Here is a 24737-nt window from a genome sequence, read left to right as displayed (position 1 = left end):
ATATCATGGATTGTTATTGGACTAAATGCAGTTTGTGTGCTGCCCTGCCCTGCCCTGATCAAATCAAATAATGGACAGTGCGTTTCCCTCAAAATATAGGCAGTACATGCAATCTTAGTTTTTAGTCTAGGAGACAGTCAATGTCTGTAGTCCATTAGGGCACTATAAAATCCCTTCAATGTTTTGCCTGATTCCGTTAATTCCCAAGTTCCCTTTTCTCCGTTTAGATTTCCCCGTTGACCGTTTGTCCCTGTTTTGGCAGGTTTTCGCTCTCAAAAGTACACCTTTTTAATAGCAAAACAGCACAATTGGATGTTCTATGTCCACAACAATGTTTAAACCCTATCAGGTGACCATTTGTGAGGTCTGGGAAAAATGTAAGACATTTAGATTTTGGGGTGTAGTTACCCTTAAATGCATGCGTGCACCAGGAAGAGACCTTTGTTTGGTTAAGCGGTGTTGCTGTAGAACAAATGGCCACTGGAGTGATGCAAATGATCACGGTATAATTCTGCCAGGCAGGCATAGGCTACTTTGTAGTTAACATTTACTTGCGAAGGTTTTGGGGAAAGCCATTCCTTCCCTACCAGAAGAAGGTTATCATTAGCATCATCGCTAACGGCTACACAAAGTGTAGACATACGCGCGCACCGCACACATGCACACAGACAGGGGCATTCCTGTGCCGTTTCAGAAAGTTCATGGAAATACGAATCACTGATGCATTTTGTTCATGTCTTATGATTGACTTGGGCAAATGAATGTGTTTTCTAACAAGTTGAATAGATTTAGTTGATTTCTTACTAAGGTCAATAAATGTTTGAATATTGTTGAATTTCGGTTTAATGTCTGGATTCCGTGATTCGGTCCGCAACGCTTATTTTATAGGGCCCTAGTCAATGAACTTGTCATAAATCAACATAGGATAACGATATTATAACCGCGATTGATAATAGACAGTACTGTGCAGCCGTCTTCATCGACCTGGCCAAGGCTTTCGACTCTGTCAACCACCGCATTCTTATTGGCAGACTAAATAGCCTTGGTTTCTCAAATGACTGCCTCGCCTGGTTCACCAACTACTTCTCAGATAGAGTTCAGTGTGTCAAATCGGAGGGCCTGTTGTCTGGACCTATGGCAGTCTCTATGGGGGTGCCACAGGGTTCAATTCTTGGGCCGACACTTTTCTCCGTGTATATCAATGATGTCGCTCTTGCTGCTGGTGACTCTCAGATCCACCTCTACGCAGACGACACCATTTTGTATACATCTGGCCCTTCATTGGACACTGTGTTAACAAACCTCCAAACGAGCTTCAATGCCATACAACACTCCTTCAGTAGCCTCCAACTGCTCTTAAACACTAGTAAAACTAAATGTATGCTTTTCAATCGAACGCTGCTGGCACCCGCCCTCCCGACTAGAATCACCACTCTCGACGGGTCTGACCTAGAGTATGTGGACAACTACAAATACCTAGGTGTCTGGTTAGACTGTAAACTCTCCTTCCAGACTCACATAAAGAATCTCCAATCCAAAGTTAAATCTAGAATCGGCTTCCTATTTCGCAAACAAAGCCTCCTTCACTCATGCTGCCAAACATGCCCTCGTAAAACTGCCTATCCTACCGATCCTTGACTTCGGCGATGTCATTTACAAAATAGCCTCCAACACTCTACTCAGCAAACTGGATGTAGTCTATCACAGTGCCATCCGTTTTGTCTCCAAAGCCCCATACACTACCCACCACTGTGACCTGTACGCTCTTGTTGGCTGGTCCTCACTACATGTTCGTCGTCAAACCCACTGGCTCCAGGCCATCTATAAATCACTGCTAGGCAAATCCCCGCCTTATCTTAGCTCATTGGTCACCATAGCAGCACCCACCCGTAGTCTGCGCTCCAGCAGGTATATCTCACTGGTCATTCCCAAAGCCAACACCTCCTTTGGCCGCCATTCCTTCCAGTTCTCTGCTGCCAATGACTGGAACGAATTGCAAAAATCTCTGAAGCTGGAGACTCTTATCTCCCTCACTAACTTTAAGCATCAGTTGTCAGAGCACCTTACCGATCACTGCACCTGTACACAGCCCATCTGAAATTAGGCCACCCAACTACCTCATCCCTATATTGTTATTTATTTTGCTCTTTTGCACCCCGGTATCTCTATTTGCACATAATCTCTTGCACATCTAGCATTCCAGTGTTAATACTATTGTAATTATTTTGCACTATAGCCTATTTATTGCCTTACCTCCATAACTTGCTACATTTGCACACACTGTATATATATTTTCTGTTGTATTTTTGACTTTATGTTTTTTTACCCCAAATGTAACTCTGTGTTGTTTTTATCGCACTGCTTTGCTTTTATCGCACTGCTTTGCTTTATCTTGGCCAGGTCGCAGTTGTAAATGAGAACTTGTTCTCAACTGGCTTACCTGGTTAAATAAAGGTGAATTTTTTTTTTTTTTTAAATAAGTTTGCAAATGTGATGATGCATGGAATGCTTGATATTTTTCATGGAGAAAATTAGCTTCGCCAAACTTGAGAGCAAGACTGGCCTAAACGCGCTAATGTTTTCCTTTGCTAATGTCCGTCCCGCCCCCCTGTCAGCTGTCAGTTTTGTCGATGACCACGTACATAAGACACGCCAATCACCGACACCTGAAGTTCCATGACCATCACAGCCCTAGTTGTATGCTTGAGTTTGTTCAGAGGAGGCTTTGAATAAAATCCGATCTGAGTGTGAAATGCCTTACTGAGGGTAAATGGAAGCTCCTCTTGTGCCCGGCTCAGCCTTATACAGTTTAAGGTACTTTACCGTATCCATTTCAGTAAGGCCAGATTGTCCAAATTCTACCCAAATATTGATGGTACATGTGACAGGTGTAAAAGCTCCTTGGTGGACTTGACCCACATGTTCTGGTCCTGTCCCCGTCTGGCAGATTATTTGTCCACTATTTAAAACCCTTTCTGAAGCATTTGATATAAAGTTGCAGCCTAGTGCAGAAATTGCTATTTTTGGAGTACCAAACAACAATCCTTCTCTGACCAATAGACAGCTAGATGCCATTGCCTTTGCCTCCCTGTTAGCCCGCAGAAGGATTTTATTGGATTGGAAATCTATCAATCCTCCCTTAGCCTCTCTTTGGCTCGAAGATCTGAAGCTGTTCCTAAAATGAGAAAAAATGAAGTTACCATTCGAGGGTCAACCAACTCATTTTATTCCTCCTGGGACCCGATGATATCCTATTTTGAACAGCTCCAAACACTTCCTCCAGATTAGTACTCTTGGCCCCACCTTGAGATTACTGCTATATAGGCCTATAAAATTACTTAATCACCTGAAATTGTTAGGCTATTACATTTTTGCTTGAAGTAACGTTGTTGTATACTTTTGTTTTGTTTTCTGACATGTAAGTCAATTACTTTCCCTTTCTTTTTAAATGTGTTTGGAGGCATTCTGGGGGGAGGGGGAGGTCAAAGGGGGACTAAAAGGGGAGAAATGTACCATGTCTTTACATGTTATCTTTCATTCATTGTGAATACAAAATATATAATTTTAAAGGGAAGGCTTTGAAGCCAGATTTAGCGGATTTTGCTGTTTAGTTTTCCTCAACCTGTGTTTTGTTTCTCTCTCCTCTCCCTGTTAGATGGTGAGGCTGCTTCTCTCCAGAGGAGCCAACATTAATGCCTTTGACAAGAAGGATCGCCGAGCAATCCACTGGGCTGCTTACATGGGTGATGAGTTTACCACATCATTTACATTCTGACTAATGTCCTTTATACCAATGAATGAATGAATGAATGGACTGTGTGTTAGTCTCACAGCTCAGCTGTATGAGCCACGTCTAGTGTGTTATTATGTCAGAATCATGTACTAAGTAGGTTGATTAGATGTTTTCAGTTGTACTAACATGATGTAGGTGTTGCTTATGGTGCTGTGTACCACTGTAAACTAATCTATCTCTCCCTCTCGCTCTCTCTACCTACCATAGGGCACATTGAGGTGGTGAAACTGCTGGCCTCTCATGGATCAGAGGTGTCCTGTAAAGACAAGAAGGCCTACACCCCTCTCCACTCTGCAGCCTCCAGTGGAATGATCAGTGTGGTCAAGTACCTCCTGGACCTTGGAGTGGATGTGAGTCAACACGCATTCAAATGTGTAGTCACTGTTCAATTACAACTCAATGAAAATACAGAGCTCTAGTGGGTTGGCGAATGATTTCCTTTCAAGTAATGAAGAGATGGAGGTTGGAGCCAGTGTTTTGGGCCAGGGGGTTTTCAGAACCAAGTGACCTGATCAGGAATGTATTGTTTTGTTCCCCCCCCCCCCCCCCCTCTCTCTCCACTCTTTTCCCTCCCTTGCTCCCTCCAGATAAATTAGCCCAATGGGTACGGTAACACCCCCCTCCACGTGGCATGCTACAACGGGCAGGACGTGGTGGTGAATGAGCTGATCGAGTGCGGCGCCAACGTGAACCAGGTGAACGAGAAGGGTTTCGCCCCACTCCACTTCACGGCCGCCTTGCGCCATGGGGCGCTCTGCTTGGAGCTGCTGGTGGGCAACGGGGCCCTCGTCAACATCAAGGTGAGGAGACCGGATGACCAACACTGTGTCTGAACTAAATAACACCCTATTCCCTATGTAGTGCACTACTTTTGACCAGGGGCCCATAGAGCAAGGAGCCGTGGTGACACTGGCTGTGTCCCAAATGGCACCCTGTTCCCTTTATAAGTACACTACTTTGGTTCAAAAAGTAGTTCACTATGAAGAGAATAGGGTGCCATTTGGGACGCACACACTGACGCAGCACATGGCTTAGTATTTGGCCCTGGTCTACATTCAAATACCAATGGAATAGGCCTAACAATGCAAACTAAATGCAATCAAGCGCTCCTCCAATACGTGTTTGATTTTGCCTGTGGTCAGCAGCACAGACTGCCGTGTGAACCATCTTTGTCTTTCTATCTGCAGAGTAAAGATGGAAAGACCCCCCTCCACATGACGGCCATCCACGGACGCTTCTCCAGATCTCAAGCCATCATCCAGAATGGTGAGTCGCTGTGAATGCTCTCAACTGAATATATATGAACCAGTAGGCTCTTCAGCATTGTCTTTAGTCTTCAAACCATGATTCACTGGCACAGAGCAATGTTACTTGCAATGTGGTTGAACATAATGCTTCATGATGCCTCTTGGGTCAAGTGGTTGACGTGTGTGTGTGTGTGTGTGTCTGTGTGTGTGTGTCTGTGTGTGTGTGTCTGTGTGTGTGTGTGTTCTGTAGGTGCTGAGATCGACTGTGAAGAAAAGAATGGAAACACACCCCTGCACATCTCTGCTCGCTACGGCCACGAGTTACTCATCAATACACTCATCACGAACGGAGCTGACACAGCCAAGTGAGAACACACACACACACAGTTTCCAGCAATAATGCAACATGCATCTGCAATTCTGTCATTGACCGAATTGCCGCTTGGAGACTATGCTCAACACATTGTGGTGTGTGGGGGGTTGATCTAAAATGTAAAAATGTGTTGCAGGCGAGGCGTCCATGGGATGTTCCCCCTCCACCTGGCTGCTCTCAGTGGGTTCTCTGACTGCTGTCGGAAGCTCCTCTCATCAGGCTTTGATATAGACACCCCTGACGACTTTGGAAGGACCTGTTTACATGCTGCAGCAGCTGGAGGGTGAGTGGACTGGTCCAGGCTTTACACCAAGGAATATTTAGTTCATGAACTGGAAAGCCACCAGAAAGAACAAACACATATTCACACTCTTACATTTCACATGGTTTAGCAGTATTGTTTAGAGTTATTTAAAAAATCGTATAGATCATTAGTGCGGTATCATTTCTGTATAATGTGGTTCCATGCCATGGTGGTATTGACTTGCGCTCTGGTCTAAATTGTCTTTATATCTTCTTGAAAGAGAAGAGAAACCTGCAAACTGCTCTTGCTAGTATCACTTTTTATTATTGCTTTTAGTAGCATTATAAAAACAGTGATACTAGCAAGAGCAGTGTACGGGTTTCTCTTTTCTTTCAGGTTCTCATTGTTACCATCCACCTAATAGCTCAGATGAACGAGAGCCTTTCTGAACTTGATATCTTTTTACCATCCACCTGATAGCTCAGATGTACGAGAGCCTTTCTGAACTTGATATCTTGTTACCATCCACCTGATAGCTCAGATGTACGAGAGCCTTTCTGAACTTGATATCTTTTTACCATCCACCTGATAGCTCAGATGAACGAGAGCCTTTCTGAACTTGATATCTTGTTACCGTCCACCTGATAGCTCAGATGAACGAGAGCCTTTCTGAACTTGATATCTTGTTACCATCCACCTGATAGCTCAGATGAACGAGAGCCTTTCTGAACTTGATATCTTGTTACCATCCACCTGATAGCTCAGATGTACGAGAGCCTTTCTGAACTTGATATCTTGTTACCATCCACCTGATAGCTCAGATGTACGAGAGCCTTTCTGAACTTGATATCTTGTTACCATCCACCTGATAGCTCAGATGTACGATAGCCTTTCTGAACTTGATATCTTGTTACCATCCACCTGATAGCTCAGATGTACGAGAGCCTTTCTGAACTTGATATCTTGTTACCGTCCACCTGATAGCTCTGATGTACGAGAGCCTTTCTGAACTTGATATCTTGTTACCAGGAACCTGGACTGTCTGAATCTGCTGCTCAACACAGGGGCAGACTTCAACAGAAAGGACAGCTTCGGAAGGTCTGTCTGTGGCATCAAATAACTTTCATATGTGATCTTTATGATAATTTGGAATATAGTATAGGGGCATATAGGAATTATTATGGGAAAGATTGGGCGGCAGGTAGCCTAGCGGTTAAGAGCGTTGGGTCAGTAACCAAAAGGTTGCTGGTTCGAATCCCCTAGCCGACTAGGTGAAAAATCTATGTGCCCTGCAGCAAGGCACTTAACCCTAATTGCTCCTGTAAGTCGCACTGGATAAGAGTGTCTGCTAAATGACATAAATGTAAAATGTAAATGTTATACAGCTCCAATAAGCTGTTTCTGTTGTTGATGTTGAATGGTTTCTGTGCGTTCTTCTAGGAGTCCTCTGCATTATGCGGCAGCCAATTGTAACTACCAGTGTCTGTTTGCCTTGGTGGGGTCTGGGGCCAGTGTGAACGATCTGGATAAAAGGGGTTGCACCCCGCTCCACTACGCTGCTGCCTCTGACACAGACGGAAAGTACGTCTCACACCTCTCTTACTGTTGTGTGTGTTGTGGTGCCATGACCTTTCACATTTCACTGTAGTCTGGAGAGTATGTTGTGGTGCCATGACCTTTCACATTTCACTGTAGTCTGGAGAGTATGTTGTGGTGCCATGACCTTTCACATTTCACTGTAGTCTGGAGAGTATGTTGTGGTGCCATGACCTTTCACTGTAGTCTGGAGAGTATGTTGTGGTGCCATGACCTTTCACATTTCACTGTAGTCTGGAGAGTATGTTGTGGTGCCATGACCTTTCACATTTCATTGTAGTCTGGAGAGTATGTTGTGGTGCCATGACCTTTCACATTTCACTGTAGTCTGGAGAGTATGTTGTGGTGCCATGACCTTTCACATTTCACTGTAGTCTGGAGAGTATGTTGTGGTGCCATGACCTTTCACATTTCACTGTAGTCTGGAGAGTATGTTGTGGTGCCATGACCTTTCACATTTCACTGTAGTCTAGAGTATGTTGTTGGCCGTGTTTGAATACATACTAGTGTTAAATCTGCAGTGTGAAAGCTTGGCCACGTCTCCTTTGGGAAAGTGTCTCTGCTTGCTTCTCTGTCTGTCTTGATGTTGGTATAATGATTAGTGAACTCTTGACCTCTGACCTCTAGGTGTCTGGAATATTTGCTGCGAAACGACGCTAACCCAGGGATCAGGGACAATCAGGGCTACAACGCAGTCCATTACGCGTCTGCGTACGGACACCGCCTCTGTCTGGAGATGGTGAGTCAGAACCACAGGGGACTAGACGCCCTGCATTCACAGACCATTTTGTCTGCGTCCCAAATGAATGTAGGGCCCATAGGGCTCTGGTCAAAAGTAATGCACTATATAGGGAATAGGGTGCCATTTGGGACAGACGTTGATATTCAGTAGGTTTTAAGGTGTGGTTGCATGTTTGTCGTGGCCGCATCGTCACTCTTGATGTTCTTTTTCCAGATTGCAAGTGAAACACCTTTAGATGTGGTAAGTACCAGTTGGTTACTTTTCCTCACACTAGCTTGTTTAAGATACGAATGCAACACCCCAGTATGTCTGCAGGGGCTGGTCACTGAGATTTACAACATGAAACATGCTACTAGACTAACCTTCAAAGTAAATATGTTACAAGTCTAAACTGGCCCGTCCTTGTCTTTCCCCAGCTAATGGAAACCTCAGGGACAGACATCCTGAACGACTCTGATGTCAGAGCTCCCATCAGCCCCCTACACTTAGCTGTGAGTAAAGCCTACCTGCTCCTGTAGGGGTCTCGCCACATGACAAATGGCACCCTATTCCCTATTTAGTGCACTACTTTTGACCAGAGCCTTATGGGCCCAGATCAAAAGTACTGCACTACATGGGAAATAGGGTGCTATCTGGGATGCAGGCATGGTGTTGTTTTTCCACGAAAAGTTGATTGTCCAGACACTCACACACCATGTTCCTATCTGTTCCTGATTAGTGTAAAATACATGCATATTTTGACACGGTGATGATGAGGATGATTTCCTTATTTTGCCATTTGAGTTAATCAACCTCCAACAGAGGAGAAGTAGAGTGTTTCTAAATCTCACGCTTGACAGGGACCTTCGATGTTGATGCTGGGCGGGAGAAAAAATGGGCACCCGATTTGAGAGACACTGGTCTACTTTAGGGGTCTAGGACTGTTTCTGTTCAGGCATACCACTGGTCTACTATAGGACATTGATTATATTAAGAGTGTATATCTGTTCAGGCGCACCACTGGTCTACTATAGGACATTGATTATATTAGGAGTGTATTTCTGTTCAGGCGTACCACTGGTCTACTATAGGACATTGATTATATTAGGAGTGTATATCTGTTCTGGCATACCACTGGTCTACTATAGGACATTGATTATATTAGGAGTGTATATCTGTTCAGGAATACCACTGGTCTACTATAGGACATTGATTATATTAGGAGTGTATATCTGTTCAGGCATACCACTGGTCTACTATAGGACATTTATTATATTAGGAGTGTATATCTGTTCAGGCATACCACTGGACTTTGCTTCAGACTGTGTGTTTGTTTCCATTCAGGCGTACCACGGCCACCACCATGCTATGGAGGTCCTGGTTCAGTCTCTGCTGGATCTAGACGTGAGGAACAGCCAGGGGCGCACCCCTCTGGACCTGGCTGCCTTTAAAGGCCATGTGGAGTGTGTTGACGTCCTCATCAACCAGGGAGCCTCCATCCTGGTTAAAGACTTCACCCTGAAGAGGACCCCCATCCACGCTGCAGGTACGCATAGGATATCACGTAAGACCTAGAGATTCTGTAATTCAAAAGTTTTCCTTACCAAGATGGACATTTGTTTGGTCATGTTGCTAGGACGCCAATGTCCACTCTAGGGATATTATATAGCATAGTGTGAAAATGCCCACTACACACTGATCTAAGGTCATTTTTTGTCATTATTGCTGAGGATCTGGGGAGGGTAAGCTGATCCTAGATCAGTGCACAGGGGGACTTCTATCCAGAGCCAGGTACACAGCTAGCAGGTGACAGGCTTCGAGGGCCTCAGCCCCAAAATGTTTTATTATCTGCTGTGTTAACATCATGAGGATGTCATTTACCAATACCACTGTTCTAGAAATCTGTCTGTTCATGTGAAGGTAATAGTCGTCCAGCAATCAGCTCATATCCTCTCTGTTTAGCCTCCTCTAGCTACCAACGGTCAATCATCTCACATTCTTATATCCTCTCTGTTTATCCTCCTCTAGCTACCAACGGTCATTCGGAGTGTTTGCGTTTGCTGATTGGAAATGCTGACCTCCAGAGTCCAGTGGACGTTCAAGACGGGAATGGACAGTAAGTCAATTGGGTTTTGGATACAATTCCTGAAATAAAGAGATTTTGACACTAGTTCTACGTCCCAAATGGCACCCTATGCCCTACTTGGTGCACTACTTTAAACCAGAACCCTATGGGCTCGGGTCAAAAGTAGTGTACCATATAGGGAATAGGTTGCCATTTGGGACTCAGCCTGGTTATTACCAGTTTGTAATATGACCTTGTTGTCTTGTGTATCAGAACCCCTCTGATGCTGTCAGTGCTGAGCGGACACACAGACTGTGTGTACTCACTGCTCAACAAGGGAGCCAGCGTAGAAGCCAAAGACAAGTGGGGCAGAACAGCGCTACACAGAGGGGTGAGGAGGAGAGCTGGCTGTATACGCTCACACACAGAAAGAGACGGGGAGGCTCAAATATACATATTATCTTCAGAAAAGTAGTTGTCCATGGGTAGTGGTGTATTCATCCCTGTAGGGGGACCTGCCTCCAGACATCATTTGTAATAATTGATGATTCATTATTATATCATTGATTATTAGTTATTCAAATCCATTCTTGTCTCCCTGCCCTTCCTCCCAGGCGTTGACGGGTCATGAGGAGTGTGTGGAGGCCCTGCTGCAGCACAGCGCCAGCTTCCTGGTTCGGGACTGTAAGGGGCGGACCCCTGTCCACCTGGCGGCGGCATCCGGACACATCGGGGTGCTGGGGGGACTCCTACACGCCGCCCAGTCAGTGGAGACCCTCCCCGTCATCACAGACAACCAGGGCTACACGCCACTACACTGGGCCTGCTACAACGGTACGTACTGGACTAACGGAACACTAGATATTTTCTGATTTTCTCTCTTCAGCACCGTAAACATGTCCCTGAATTAGGCAGGCCATACAACTAGGGGTGTAACGATTCGATTTGTATCACGATTCGTGGTTGTCGATACGATTCAAGGACGATATTGGTTCATTTAGAACGATACGATCCGAAACGATTCAGTGACTTGAAATCGATTCAGTAACCTTTTAGCCAAAAATTCAACCAGTGTGACTGAAATAAATACCTGGATACTGGACAGTGCAGGTGAAGTTTCCTAGATTCCTGTTTCTTGTAAGGACCGCAATGGTGGCTTGATAATTTCTCGCTCGTCGGCTTCTCCTCTGTCGTCCGCCATGCTATGTTTTGTTGTCTTTGCGCCTTTGCGCTGCTGCTGGCGTGGGGCGATGACGTCACGGATAGGCAGACTGAATCGAGTAATGTTTAAAGCCTTTATCATTAAAAGTGCTAAGAAAAAACATCCATATAAAGTCTGACGTGCTTAAATCCAATGGGTTATTTCCTAGTATCGATACAATCGATTTATTACATTTTAAAACGATGTTAGAGTGATATATGTTGTCCAAAAGGCCAACTCACCGAGCACAGATCGATGTAGTTGGATCATAGGAATATAAATCGATACATCGATGTAGTAGATGGATCGTTACACCCCTACATACAACGGTACGTACTGACTAACTGGACTGTAGCTCTGTTCTCTCCTCCATGAAGTGTACACTCATTCACTCCCTCTTGTGGCTTGAAAAGCATTCGATTGGTGTGGACGGAGCCATGTGGGGGAATGAACAAGACTACAACAGAATTAGGGGTTATGACTCTCAGTGGAGGACCTTACACTGAAACAGGACTTTGTCATAGCATATGTCACCGAGGGCAACTCGTTCAGCCCCCTCCACTGTGCTGTGATCAATGACAACGAGGGGGCTGCAGAGATGCTGATTGACACTCTGGGGCCGGCCATTGTCAACGCCACTGACACCAAGAACCGGTAACTACAGCACATGACAAAGTCCTTTTCTTCTGGAGAATAATGTTGTCTTGGGAATAAAATGACCTCTGGGGTTGGATGAGGGATTGTAGATTACTTTTAATACATCTATTAGTGATTTTATATTTCTATGGTATAAACAGGGTTAATTGAACAAACTTGTTTATAACAGTCCTACATGATATCGGTGAAATAAGTTTCCTCTCTCTCCAGGACCCCCCTGCATGCGGCGGCTTTCACGGACCACGTGGAGTGTCTTCAGCTGCTGCTAGGCCACAACGCCCAGGTCAACTCCCCCGATGCCTCCGGGAAGACCTCCCTCATGATGGCTGCTGAGAACGGACAAACCAACGCTGTCGGTACGCAGCCCCCTCTCCTCCGCTTTGCCTCGCCCAGCCGGCTTAAGTTCAACATGTCTGTTTTACATTTTAATAAGTCGCTTCATTTCCTAATTGAGTTTCTTTATGTTTCTCTGTCTGTGTCAGAGCTGTTGGTGAGCAGTGCCAAAGCAGAGCTCACCCTGCAGGATGCAGTCAAGAACACTGCTCTTCATCTGGCCTGCAGTAAGGTGAGCATCCCCACATGAAGATGACGTTCATCTGAACAGTTGGCTCTCTCTGGTTGACATTTTGGTCTGACATGTTTGACTCTGGTTTTTAAAGGGGCATGAAACCAGTGCTTTGTTGATATTGGAGAAGATTACAGACAGGAACCTCATCAACTCGACTAACGCAGCCTTACAGACGTACGTATGGTTCAGCTGTATTAATTGGGCCAGAAGAATTAGAAGAAGTGCACTATATAGGGAATAGTCTGGCATTTGGGAGGTATCCTCATTTGCTGCTGGCTAATCTGACGGTACTTTCTCCTCAGGCCGTTACACGTTGCAGCCAGAAATGGTCTGACGGTGGTGGTTCAGGAGCTACTAGTGAAGGGTGCTAGCGTGCTAGCAGTCGATGACAATGGTAAGATCCATAACGCTAACACCGTTTTCTTCTGTACTTCTCTTCTCAATGTGTCCACAAATGTTTCTCTCTAGTCCACTGCTTGGTTATTGTCTTAACTTTGTATCTCCTAGCCTGCTGTTATTTCATGTTTTTCACCAAAAGTGTTATAGTAAACGGTGATGCTCCTGAAGTGACCCTCTGCTGTTCTGTTTGAACCCCTCAGGTTACACGCCTGCCTTGGCCTGCGCCCCCAACAAAGACGTGGCGGACTGCCTGGCGCTGATCCTGGCCACCATGATGCCCGTGTCCCCCTGCAACCCGGCGCCCAGCCTGTCCTTCAGTGCCATTAACCACTACACCACCAGCCCCTCCAAGAGTGTGACCTTCGACAGCCTGCCCGTGCTGCGCAGCGAGCACAGCTCCTACTGCAGCTTCAACAACATCGGCCACCGCGACCACGATGGAGGCTTCTACAAGGATGAGGAACTCAACGACTCAGACTCAGAGACATACTGAGGGGGGTGGTGGTCGCTGCCCAGGAGGGGAGCCAAGGGTAGGCGGATGGACAGTGAAGTGGGGCAGAGGCCACAAACAAATCCACACATACACACCGTGTCTTAAATCACCACAGCCAGCTTTGGGAGGGCACGAGCCGAGACAGTCCGCACAGGAGCCTTAAGAGTCCTGCAGATGGAGAGAGAGAAATGGAGGGAGGGAGGGAGAGGGGGAGGCACAACAGGCTGGCTGGCCACACTCATCCTCTCGTACCACCAGGTGTCCTTCCAGCAGATACTGGACTTCAGAGGAACTGCTGCTGCTATACCCCACCTTTACCTTTACCCACAAAGGTCCTAAACGGTAGAAACTGTCCAGCCAACAGACAGACGGACACCTTATGACGGCAATAACCTGTAGTCCAAGGGGATAGTAGCACTTCACTGAGTGAAAAACAGACATGGACCAAAAGATGCGGAAGAAGCCTTTTCAAAACCTGTTTTGACAGTAGAAATGGGATTGAGCGTTTTGGCCTGAGAAAAAACATAAGGAGTGATGTTTCATTTAAGTTTTATGAGAGTGATGGTCATGTTTATCCGCACACTAAGACAGTCAGAACGCACCTAGCCTCTTGTCTGTAATCCATGTGGGAGGAGGGGAAATCATTTATTTTTTATGAACAAACATTTTAATAATATCATTCATGTCTTAAGCTCCTGACCCTCTGTGGGAACCAAAGAATCGTAGTATTTGCTCTCATGAGTAATTTCAAAGAATTTCCATCCCCAATGGCACCCTATTCCCTTTATAGTACACTACTTTTGACCAGGGCCATAGGGTTCTGGTCAAAAGTAGTGTACTCTATAAAGAATAGGGTGCCATTTAGATTTTGCATTTGTATGTGAGCGACAGGACTTTTTACATTTGCGTTATTAAACCTACCTGTCCTTTGCCCTCTAGAAAATATTTTAGAAAGTAAATTATTAATTCATGTATTCTTTCTTGTGATATTTATGTCATCATTTTGTGCCTTCTTTAGTTACTGAGGGGAGGTTAGGAGAGTAGGGGCAGCTGTATGAGCGAAAACAATGATGCACACTAAGTAATACAACGTTTGTGAAAAGCACTGATACTATTCCGAGGCATACGAGGGGGAAAACATGCCTCCCTTGGAGAGGAGAAACACTGTAAACCAATGGTAGGACAGCAGCATTTAGATTTTCTTCTGTTGAAAAAAATATATATATATTATTTGTCTTGGTCTTATAATCAATGTATTTTGACAGGTTTTGCTTGCTTAACTTCTTCAAAAAAATGAAACCACTCAAACCTTTTATGTGATTGCTTGTTCAAACCCCCGTTTTTGTCTCTTTTTTAAAATAATTTTAACTGGAAATATGTACAATACATATGCTATGTTCGTCAAATCAGGATCAGGAGGTTCACAGGTTTTTTCGTGTCCTTTTTTTCTTTAAAAGGATGAAACTAGCATGTACATATGAAATAGTGACTGAATCGAAACTCCCATGAATTCTTTCAGTATCTGAAGATTGCTGTATATTTTATGAGTAATAAAATAAAGAAATGAGTTATGTTATTTAATAATGAACTATGGGTTATCTGTTTTATGTGACAACCGCAGTATCAATTTCTAGGTGACAGTGGTGCTAATCCCAAAAGAAAGGCTACATACAACAAGGAACAAGAAGTCTATTGGCAAAGTGATGAATATTGCATGTACCTTGGCCTAACGGTGTGGGTTATGTATTTTATTTTTCATGGCGTCCTCAACATTACAGTTTTAAGGGCAACAATAGCCTAAATTTGTTTACAACTCGCAGGATTTCCATACATGAGCTTTCAACAACACAGAGTGTTGCATCAGCACGAGATCGAAAGTGCGTCAAATCTGTACAGGTCATTGTTACATCATCACTGATAAACGTTGAAACTGATGAAAAACCGCTGGAGCAGTTCAGTCTAAACCTCCCTAGTGCTGGAGGATTGCGTTTGTTTTCGCTCTGGATGCGCGTTCATTTTGGCAAGGAAATGTGCTGATTTTGCAAGGAGATGGAGAATAAAGAGTTCAAGGTAGGCATGTTATTTATTTTTAAATCTTCAATTATATTAATTACTGTGGATTAAATATTGTTTAACAAATGAAATAATGTGCTATTCATGCTGTAATATCAAACTAGAAAGTCTATGGCCGGGGAGTCATGAGAGTTGGCTAAAGGTACAGTAGGGTCAAATGGGGGTCAAAGGTTATGACAGCACCTTCATAATTTCGTCCAAAATGGCACCCTATTCCCTATGTAGGCTAGTGTACTACTTTTGACCAGGAGCCATAGAAGGGTTGGCTGACGTCACGAAAACGATGCCCGCGCATCGATGGCCCGAAGTCGTGTATCTTGTTATGATTCTGAACCTCAGCTAACAACAAGCTGCCATGTGGGGAATCGTAGCTCTGTGGCATGTTTCAGCTTGTTGTATGGTGTTATTGATACCATGTCTTGTTTTGAGGTGTTTTGACTGATATCATGTCTATGCAATGACTCAAATTCGCTACCTAGCTAACCAACAACAACTGTAACAATGTATTTGAGACGAGTTCATTGTTCAAATGTATTTATGTTTGCATTAAACATTTAGAGACTAAATATAGTTTACATGTTGTCAACAGTCTAAGTCAAACCCTGTCTATTTTGCCCCATAGTTGCATGCCAGTTTTGTTGCTTAACAACCAACCCCTCTATAGAGTCCCACAGTGGAGGTGTGATAATACCCAAAAAACCTAGCGGTCAAACAGGGACATGGTTCCAATCGTTTTTCCACCATTCATTTTTCCCATAGCCGATTTTAGAAACACATAAAATAAGGGCTGTATTTCGTGTAGGCTTACCCTGGCGTGACGTTTTTGTAACCATGTAAATCTCTCTCGGACAAGTTGACTTTTATCAGTATATTTACATTTTACATTTATATCATTTAGCAGACGCTCTTATCCAGTGCGACTTACAATGGTGCATTCAACAATTGGTGTATTCAACTTATGATAGCCAGTGGGACAACCACTTATTTTTCTTCTTTTTTTTTATGGGGGGGGAGGGGGGGGGTAGAAGGATTACTTCATACTATTCCAGGTATTCCTTAAAGAGGTAGGGTTTCAAGTGTCTCCGGAAGGTGGTCAGTGACTCCGCTGTCCTGGCGTCGTGGGGGAGCTTGTTCCACCATTGGGGTGCCAGAGCCTGAAGGTAAGGAGGTGCCGTTCCCCTCACAGCTCCGTAGGCAAGCACCATGGTCTTGTAGTAGATGCGAGCCTCAACTGAGCGGGGTGACATGAGAGAACTTGGGAAGGTCGAACACCAGACGGGCTGCGGCGTTCTGGATAAGTTGTAGGGGTTTAATGGCACAGGCAGGGAGCCCAGCCAACAGCGAGTTGCAGTAATCCAGACGGGAGATGACATGTGCCTGGATTAGGAACTGTGCCGCTTTCTGTGTAAGGTAGAGTCGTACTCTGCAAATGTTGTAGAGCATGAACCTGCAGGATCGGGTCACCGTTTTGATGTTAGCAGAGAATGACAGGGTGTTGTCCAGGGTCACGCCAAGGCTCTTTGCACTCTGGGAGGAGGACACAATGGAGTTGTCAACCGTGATGGCGAGATCATGGAACGGGCAGTCCTTCCCAGGGATGAAGAGCAGCTCCGTCTTGCAGAGGTTCAGCTTGAGGTGGTGATCCGACATCCACACTGATATGTCTGCCAGACATGCAGAGATGCGATTCGCCACCTGGTTATCAGAAGGGGGAAAGGAGAAAATTAATTGTGTGTCGTCTGCGTAGCAATGATAGGAGAGACCATGTGAGGATATGACAGAGCCAAGTGACTTGGTGTATAGAGAGAATAGGAGAGGGCCTAGAACTGAGCCCTGGGGGACACCAGTGGTGAGAGCACATGGTGCGGAGACAGATTCTCGCCACGCTACCTGGTAGGAGCGACCTGTCAGGTAGGACGCAATCCAAGAGTGAGCAGCGCCGGAGATGCCCAACTCGGAGAGGGTGGAGAGGAGGATCTGATGGTTCACAATATCAAAGGCAGCGGATAGGTCTAGAAGGATAAGAGCAGAGGAGAGAGAGTTAGCTTTAGCAGTGCGGAGAGCCTCCATGACACAGAGAAGAGCAGTCTCAGTTGAATGACCAGTCTTGAAACCTGACTGGTTTGGATCAAGAAGGTCATTCTGAGAGTGATAGCAGGAGAGTTGGCTAGAGACGGCACGCTCAAGAGATTTGGAGAGAAAAGAAAGAAGGGATACTTACTTGTCTGTAGTTGTTGACATCGGAGGGATCGAGTGTAGGTTTTTTGAGGAGGGGTGCAACTCTCGCTCTCTTGAAGACGGAAGGGACATGGCCAGCGGTCAAGGATGAGTTGATGTGGGAGGTGAGGTGAGGTGAGGTAAGGGAGAAGGTCTCCGGAAATGGTCTGGAGAAGAGAGGACGGGATAGGGTCAAGCAGGCAGGTTGTTGGGCGGCCGGCCGTCACAAGTCGCAAGATTTCATCTGGAGAGAGAGGGGAGAAAAAAGTCAAAGCATAGGGTAGGGCAGTGTGAGCAGGACCAGCGGTGTCATTTCACTTAATAAATGAGGATCGGATGTCGTCAACCTTCTTTTCAAAATGGTTGACAAAGTCATCCACAGAGAGGGAGGAGGGTGGGGGAGGAGGATTCAGCAGGGAGGAGAAGGTGGCAAAGAGCTTCCTAGGGTTAGAGGCATAGGCTTGAAATTTAGAGTGGTAGAAAGTGGCTTTAGCAGCGGAAACAGAGGAAGAGAATGTAGAGAGGAGGGAGTGAAAAGATGACAGGTCCGCAGGGAGTCTAGTTTTCCTCCATTTCCGCTCGGCTGCCCGGAGCCCTCTTCTGTGAGCTCGCAATGAGTCGTCAAGCCACGGAGCAGGAGGGGAGGACCGAGCCGGCCGGGAGGATAGGGGACATAGAGAGTCAAAAGATGCAGAAAGGGAGGAGAGGAGGGTTGAGGAGGCAGAATCAGGAGATCGGAGGGAGAATGATTTAGCAGAGGGAAGAGATGATAGGATGGAAGAGGAGAGAGTAGCGGGAGAGAGAGAGCGAAGGTTGTGATGGCACATTACCATCTGAGTAGGGGCAGAGTGAGTAGTGTTGGAGGAGAGCGAGAGAGAAAAGGATACAAAGTAGTGGTCGGAGACTTGGAGGGGAGTTGCAGTGAGATTAGTAGAAGAACAGCATCTAGTAAAGATGAGGTCAAGCGTATTGCCTGCCTTGTGAGTAGGGGGGGACGGTGAGAGGGTGAGGTCAAAAGAGGAAAGGAGTGGAAAGAAGGAGGCAGAGAGAAATGAGTCAAAGGCAGAGACGTAGGGAGGTTAAAGTCACCCAGAACTGTGAGGGGTGAGCCATCCTCAGGAAAGGAACTTATCAAGGCGTCAAGCTCATTGATGAACTCTCCAAGGGAACCTGGAGGGCGATAAATGACAAGGATGTTAAGCTTGAATGGGCTAGTGATGTGACAGCATGGAATTCAAATGAGGAGATAGACAGATGGGTCAGGGGAAAAAGAGAGAATGTCCACTTTGGAGAGATGAGGATTCCTGTGCCACCGCCGCGCCGACCAGATGCTCTCGGGGTATGCGAGAACACATGGTTAGACGAGGAAAGAGCAGTAGGAGTAGCAGTGTTTTCTGTGGTAATCCATGTTTCCGTCAGCGCCAAGAAGTCGAGGGACTGGAGGGTAGCATAGGCTGAGATTAACTCTGCCTTGTTGGCTGCAGAACGGCAGTTCCAGAGGCTGCCAGACCACTAGGTTTTATGGGTATTATGACTCATACTGTGGGACTCTATAGGGCTCCAGCCAAAAGAAGTGCACTATATTGGAACTAGGGTGCTATTTCGGACACAAGCATAGATATGATGCATTATTATGTGACCATAGAAATAGAATCACTAGAAAGGATAGAGCCTCTGACCTTGGCAATTTGACTGGTAAACTGAACTGCACACCTGATATGATGTTCTGGTGATTCTATTTCTCTGAATATGATGCATTATGATGTGACAATGAGAGTTGGGTTAATGGTGCTCTCAAGGCAACTGGGAACTCGAAAAAAATAACTAGGTCAAATCATGACGTCCGTGATCTTCAGGTCGGAAAGTCGGAGCTCTAGAAAGATGCCAGAGTTTCCGACTTGGAATTCCTTTTTACATTTTGTGGTGGTAATTTTATCCCCTTTTTCTCCCCAATTTTTCGTGATATCCAATTGGTAGTTACGATCTTGTTACGATCTTGTCTCATCGCTGCAACTCCCCAGCGGGCTCGGGAGAGGTGAAGGTTGAGTCAGGCGTCCTCCAAAACATGACCCGCCAAGCCGCGCTGCTTCCGACTTGGAATTCCGAGTTGGATGACTGTTCAAAACGATTTTTCCCAGTCGGAGCTTGTTTTTTTTTCCTATTTCCCAGTTGTCTTGAACGCACTGAAGTCGGAAGTCAGAGATTTCCCAGTTGTTTTGAACACGGCAAAAGGCGACACAGTAGGTGACATCTAAACATGACTTTGTGCTGTCTTTCAGAGGTCAGAGGTCAATGGAAATGACCTCACCCTCATAGACCTGGATGACCCCATCAATGAAGCTGATGTTATGAAGGAAGTCAGGTAAGTGATTTACACTAATGACACATTTGTGACTGGTTACAGGATCACATAGGCCTACAGATACAGATTCAGTAGTAGGTCAAAGGTCACCGCCTATGGAGAGGTAGGCCCAGAGCCATGTATTTAGAGAGTTGGGACATTGAGATATAAACTCAGCAAAAAAAGAAACGTCCTCTCACTGTCAACTGCGTTTATTTTCAGCAAACTTAACGTGTAAATAACGCATCTCCCGAGTGGCGCAGTGTTCTAAGGCACTGCATCGCAGTGCTAGCTGTGCCACTAGAGATCCTGGTTCGAATCCAGGCTCTGTCGTAGCCGGCCGCGACCGGGAGACCCATGGGGCGGCGCACAATTGGCACAGCGTCGTCCAGGGTAGGGGAGGGAATGGCCGGCAGGGATGTAGCTCAGTTGGTAGAGCATGGCGTTTGCAACGCCAGGGTTGTGGGTTCGATACCCACGGGGGGGCAGTATGAAAAAAAAAATATATATATATATAAAAAAAGAATAAAAATAAAATAAACAAATAAAAGAATGTATGCACTCACTAACTGTAAGTCGCTCTGGATAAGAGCGTCTGCTAAATGACTAAAATGTAAAAATGTAATGTAAATATTTGTATGAACATAACAAGATTCAACAACTGAGACATAAACTGAGATGTTACCCCCTCGTCCACCAAGGCACCTGCAAGTTCCCAGACATTTCTGGGGGGAATGGCTAAATCCTAGCCCTCACCCTCCGATCCAACAGATCCAGGCTCTTCATGGCAGAACACTGACATTCCTGTCTTGCAGGAAATCACGCACAGAACGAGCAGTATGGCTGGTGGCATTGTCATGCTGGAGGGTCATGTCAGGATGAGCCTGCAGGAAGGGTACCACATGAGGGAGGAGGATGTCTTCCCTGTAACGCACAGCGTTGAAATTTCCTGCAATGACAACAAGCGTAGTCCGATGATGCTGTGACACACCGCCCAAGACCATGACGGACCATCCACCTCCAAATCGATCCCGCTCCAGAGTACAGGCCTTGGTGTATCGCTCATTCCTTCGACGATAAACACGAATCCGACCATCACCCCTGGTGAGACAAAACCGCGACTCGTCAGTGAAGAGCACTTTTTTGCCAGTCCTGTCTGGTCGAGCGACGGTGTGTTTGTGCCCATAGGCGACGGTGTTGCCGGTGATGTCTGGTGAGGACTTGCCTTACAACAGGCCTACAAGCCCTCAGTCCAGCCTCTCTCAGCCTATTACGGACAGTCTGAGCACTGATGGAGGGATTGTGCGTTCCTGGTGTAACTCGGGCAGTTGTTGTTTCCATCCTGTACCTGTCCCGCAGGATGTTCCGATCCTGTGCCGATGTTGTTACACGTGGTCTGCCACTGCGAGGATGATCAGCTGTCCGTCCTGTCTCCCTGTAGCTCTGTCTTAGGCGTCTCACAGTACGGACATTGCAATTTATTGCCCTGGCCACATCTGCAGTCCTCATGCCTCCTTGCAGCATGCCTAAGGCACGTTCACGCAGATGAGCAGGGACCCTGGGCATTTTTCTTTTGGTGTTTTTCAGAGTCAGTAGAAAGGCCTCTTTAGGGTCCTAAGTTTTCATAACTACCGTCTGTAAGCTGTTAGTGTCTTAATGACCGTTGCACAGGTGCATGTTCATTAAGTGTTTATGGTTCATTGAACAACATTTTACATTTTAGTCATTTAGCAGACACTCTTATCCAGAGCGACTTACAGTTAGTGAGTGCATACATTTTCATACTGGCCCCCCGTGGGAAACAAACCCACAACCCTGGCGTTGCAAGCGCCATGCTCTACCAACTGAGCTACAGGGGACTAGCATGGGAAACAGTGTTTAAACCCTTTACAATGAAGATCTGTGAAGATATTTGGATTTTTACGAATTATCTTTGAAAGATCCTGAAAAAGGGACGTTTTCTTTTTTTGCTGAGTTTATGTATACATTACATGACACAGTAGATATCCATATGACAGCTGGCTCCCCATGGGCAATGTTGACATTTTAAACAATGCTATGTAACTGAACATCTATAATTAGAATTTACTTATAATGAAAGGATAAATGAAAGGCTCCAAGGCGCTAACATGGAGTCCTTTTAAAAGTTGGCAGAATTCTCTAAATATTTGGCTCTGGATAGGCCGAGTCATCTCAAGAGTATTGGAGCCATAGAATTTGAGTGATTCTATTCTAATTCTAGAATGATTCATTCTAATTCTGTGATTCTAATTCTATAATTACACATCCTCACACTCACATTATAGCAGTGACCTAAGAGATATTCCTTTTCTCTATCTAGATCCCATAAAGATCACAGAGAGGCTGAGAGACTGACCAAGTTGGACGAGGCTGTTCTAGACACAGATACCCCAACTCAGTCACAGGAGGTTGAAGAAGAGAGTGAGTTGGACGAGGCTGTTGCCATCCCATCTCAGTCGCAGGAGGTTGAAGGAGAGAGTGAGTTGGACGAGGCTGTTGCCATCCCATCTGAGTCGCAGGAGGTTGAAGGAGAGAGTGAGATGGACGAGGCTGTTGCCATCCCATCTCAGTCGCAGGAGGTTGAAGGAGAGAGTGAGTTGGACGAGGCTGTTGCCATCCCATCTCAGTCGCAGGAGGTTGAAGGAGAGAGTGAGTTGGACGAGGCTGTTGCCATCCCATCTCAGTCGCAGGAGGTTGAGGGAGAGAGTGAGTTGGACGAGGCTGTTGCCATCCCATCTCGGTCGCAGGAGGTTGAAGGAGAGAGTGAGTTGGACGAGGCTGTTGCCATCCCATCTCGGTCGCAGGAGGTTGAAGGAGAGAGTGATTTGGACGAGGCTGTTGCCATCCCATCTCAGTCGCAGGAGGTTGAAGGAGAGAGTGAGTTGGACGAGGCTGTTGCCATCCCATCTCAGTCGCAGGAGGTTGAAGGAGAGAGTGAGTTGGACGAGGCTGTTGCCATCCCATCTCAGTCGCAGGAGGTTGAAGGAGAGAGTGAGTTGGACGAGGCTGTTGCCATCCCATCTCAGTCGCAGGAGGTTGAAGGAGAGAGTGATTTGGACGAGGCTGTTGCCATCCCATCTCAGTCACAGGAGGTTGAAGGAGAGAGTGAGTTGGACGAGGCTGTTGCCATCCCATCTCAGTCACAGGAGGTATGATGTATTTTTCTATTACATGGATGACATTTCATTGAGATATTTTGTGTTTTAATGACGCAAAATTGAATTCCAGCCTAACTCTGCTTTCTGTTGTCGCCATCAGGCTGCAGTGGTGACCTTCACTACCGTGACCCACAAGGATGAAACTTCCCAGACCAGTCTCACCCTCAGCAGGGGAAAGAGAAGCTACCCAGACCTACACACCTTTGTGCAGGACATGAAGGACGAGTAAGTTGCTCTTTGGCTTCCCCATGCATCCCCTAGATATGTTCCCTATCTCAATTGCATACTCCTCGTGTCCTCTCTTCTCAAAACCCATTGGATGAGAAAGCCAGAGGTCCCGCCCTTCTGACCTTCTCATCCAATGGGTTTTGAGAAGGAGGTGAGGAGATTGAGAGTCTCCCATAGTCTCGGGCCAATACAAAGGACTCAACGGACCAAATAACCAATCAGGGATGTCTGGGTGTGGCCTAGTTCCATAGAGGTCCATCCTTAACGTAGTCTAAGATAATAGAGGTAATGTCCATCCATAACGTAATCAAAGATAATAGAGGTAATGTCCATCCATAACGTAATCTAAAATAATAGAGGTAATGTCCATCCATAACGTAATCTAAAATAATAGAGGTAATGTCCATCCATAACGTAGTCTAAGATAATAGAGGTAATGTCCATCCATAACGTAATCTAAGATAATAGAGGTAATGTCCATCCATAACGTAATCTAAAATAATAGAGGTAATGTCCATCCATAACGTAATCTAAAATAATAGAGGTAATGTCCATCCATAACGTAATCTAAAATAATAGAGGTCATGTCCATCCATAACGTAGTCTAAGATAATAGAGGTAATGTCATGTAGTTCATTGTGTACTTGCATTTATTTACTTTTCAGCCATTGGAATCTGCTGAGTGAGAATATGCGTGCCGGGGTGAGTTATAGTCACCTCTAAAGTAGTTAATGTTGGTAAAATGGACCAAACATTCATTTGTGGAAATCCTGCAGGACCTTTAATCCTGAACCACTGCTTTAATTGACTAGCTTGAGTAAATGGTTCTACGTTTTATATCAGTGCAGCCCCTTTAACAAACTAACTCTGGATGGTCTTTTAACATTGCAGATGAGCAGACATGAGTTTAGTGCCAAGTGCATGGATATTGTAGCATGGGTGATGGAGTCTACATCCACTGTGGTTGTTCCCGCCCTTGACCTCACCATGCAGATAGAGCTCTCTGATTCGCCAAGCTCTTCTGGATCAGGAAGTAATGAGGCAGGAGAGGTGACCTCTCTTGGCCGCAGCGTCAGATTCAGCTGTAGTGGAGGACCCAGCAGGTGCACCAGCGCCAGAACCGCCTGCAGCACACGCACTCCCACGCCTTTCCCCTCCTCTCACAGGTACCTAGCCCTATCCCCTCCTCTCACAGGTACCTACCCCTCTCCCCTCCTCTCACAGGTACCTAGCCCTATCCATGCCTCTCACAGGTACCTACCCCTCTCCCCTCCTCTCACAGGTACCTAGCCCTATCCATGCCTCTCACAGGTACCTACCCCTATCCCCTCCTCTCACAGGT

At 45.9% G+C, this 24737-nt stretch overlaps 1 protein-coding gene and 1 long non-coding RNA gene across 2 annotated transcripts; both read left to right on the top strand.

Moving 5' to 3' along the window:
• Positions 1-3655: 3655 nt before the first annotated feature.
• On the top strand, positions 3656-13487 carry LOC311117453 (serine/threonine-protein phosphatase 6 regulatory ankyrin repeat subunit A-like; the record flags this gene model as incomplete). The annotated part of the gene is made up of 21 exons (XM_084192380.1): positions 3656-3743; positions 4001-4152; positions 4390-4593; positions 4981-5059; positions 5291-5405; positions 5550-5696; positions 6687-6755; positions 7098-7238; positions 7881-7992; positions 8209-8235; positions 8412-8486; positions 9319-9520; positions 10003-10090; positions 10313-10430; positions 10654-10873; positions 11729-11894; positions 12108-12253; positions 12380-12462; positions 12557-12639; positions 12768-12859; positions 13065-13487. 21 exons carry the CDS (start codon positions 3656-3658, stop codon positions 13355-13357), a joined length of 2700 nt encoding a protein of 899 aa, XP_084048506.1. The 3' UTR covers positions 13358-13487.
• Positions 13488-15345: 1858 nt separating this feature from the next.
• On the top strand, positions 15346-22362 carry LOC311117451. The gene is made up of 3 exons (XR_014611630.1): positions 15346-15427; positions 19927-20009; positions 22330-22362. It is a non-coding gene; the product is annotated as an uncharacterized lncRNA (long non-coding RNA).
• The last annotated feature ends 2375 nt before the right edge of the window (positions 22363-24737 follow it).

The sequence above is a fragment of the Coregonus lavaretus genome, assembly GCF_964263955.1.
Source record: "Coregonus lavaretus genome assembly, contig: HAP1_SCAFFOLD_345, whole genome shotgun sequence".
NCBI lineage: Eukaryota > Metazoa > Chordata > Actinopteri > Salmoniformes > Salmonidae > Coregonus > Coregonus lavaretus.
The sequence above is the reverse complement of the archived record's forward strand: the minus strand, read 5'-3'. Positions and strand labels throughout refer to the sequence as shown.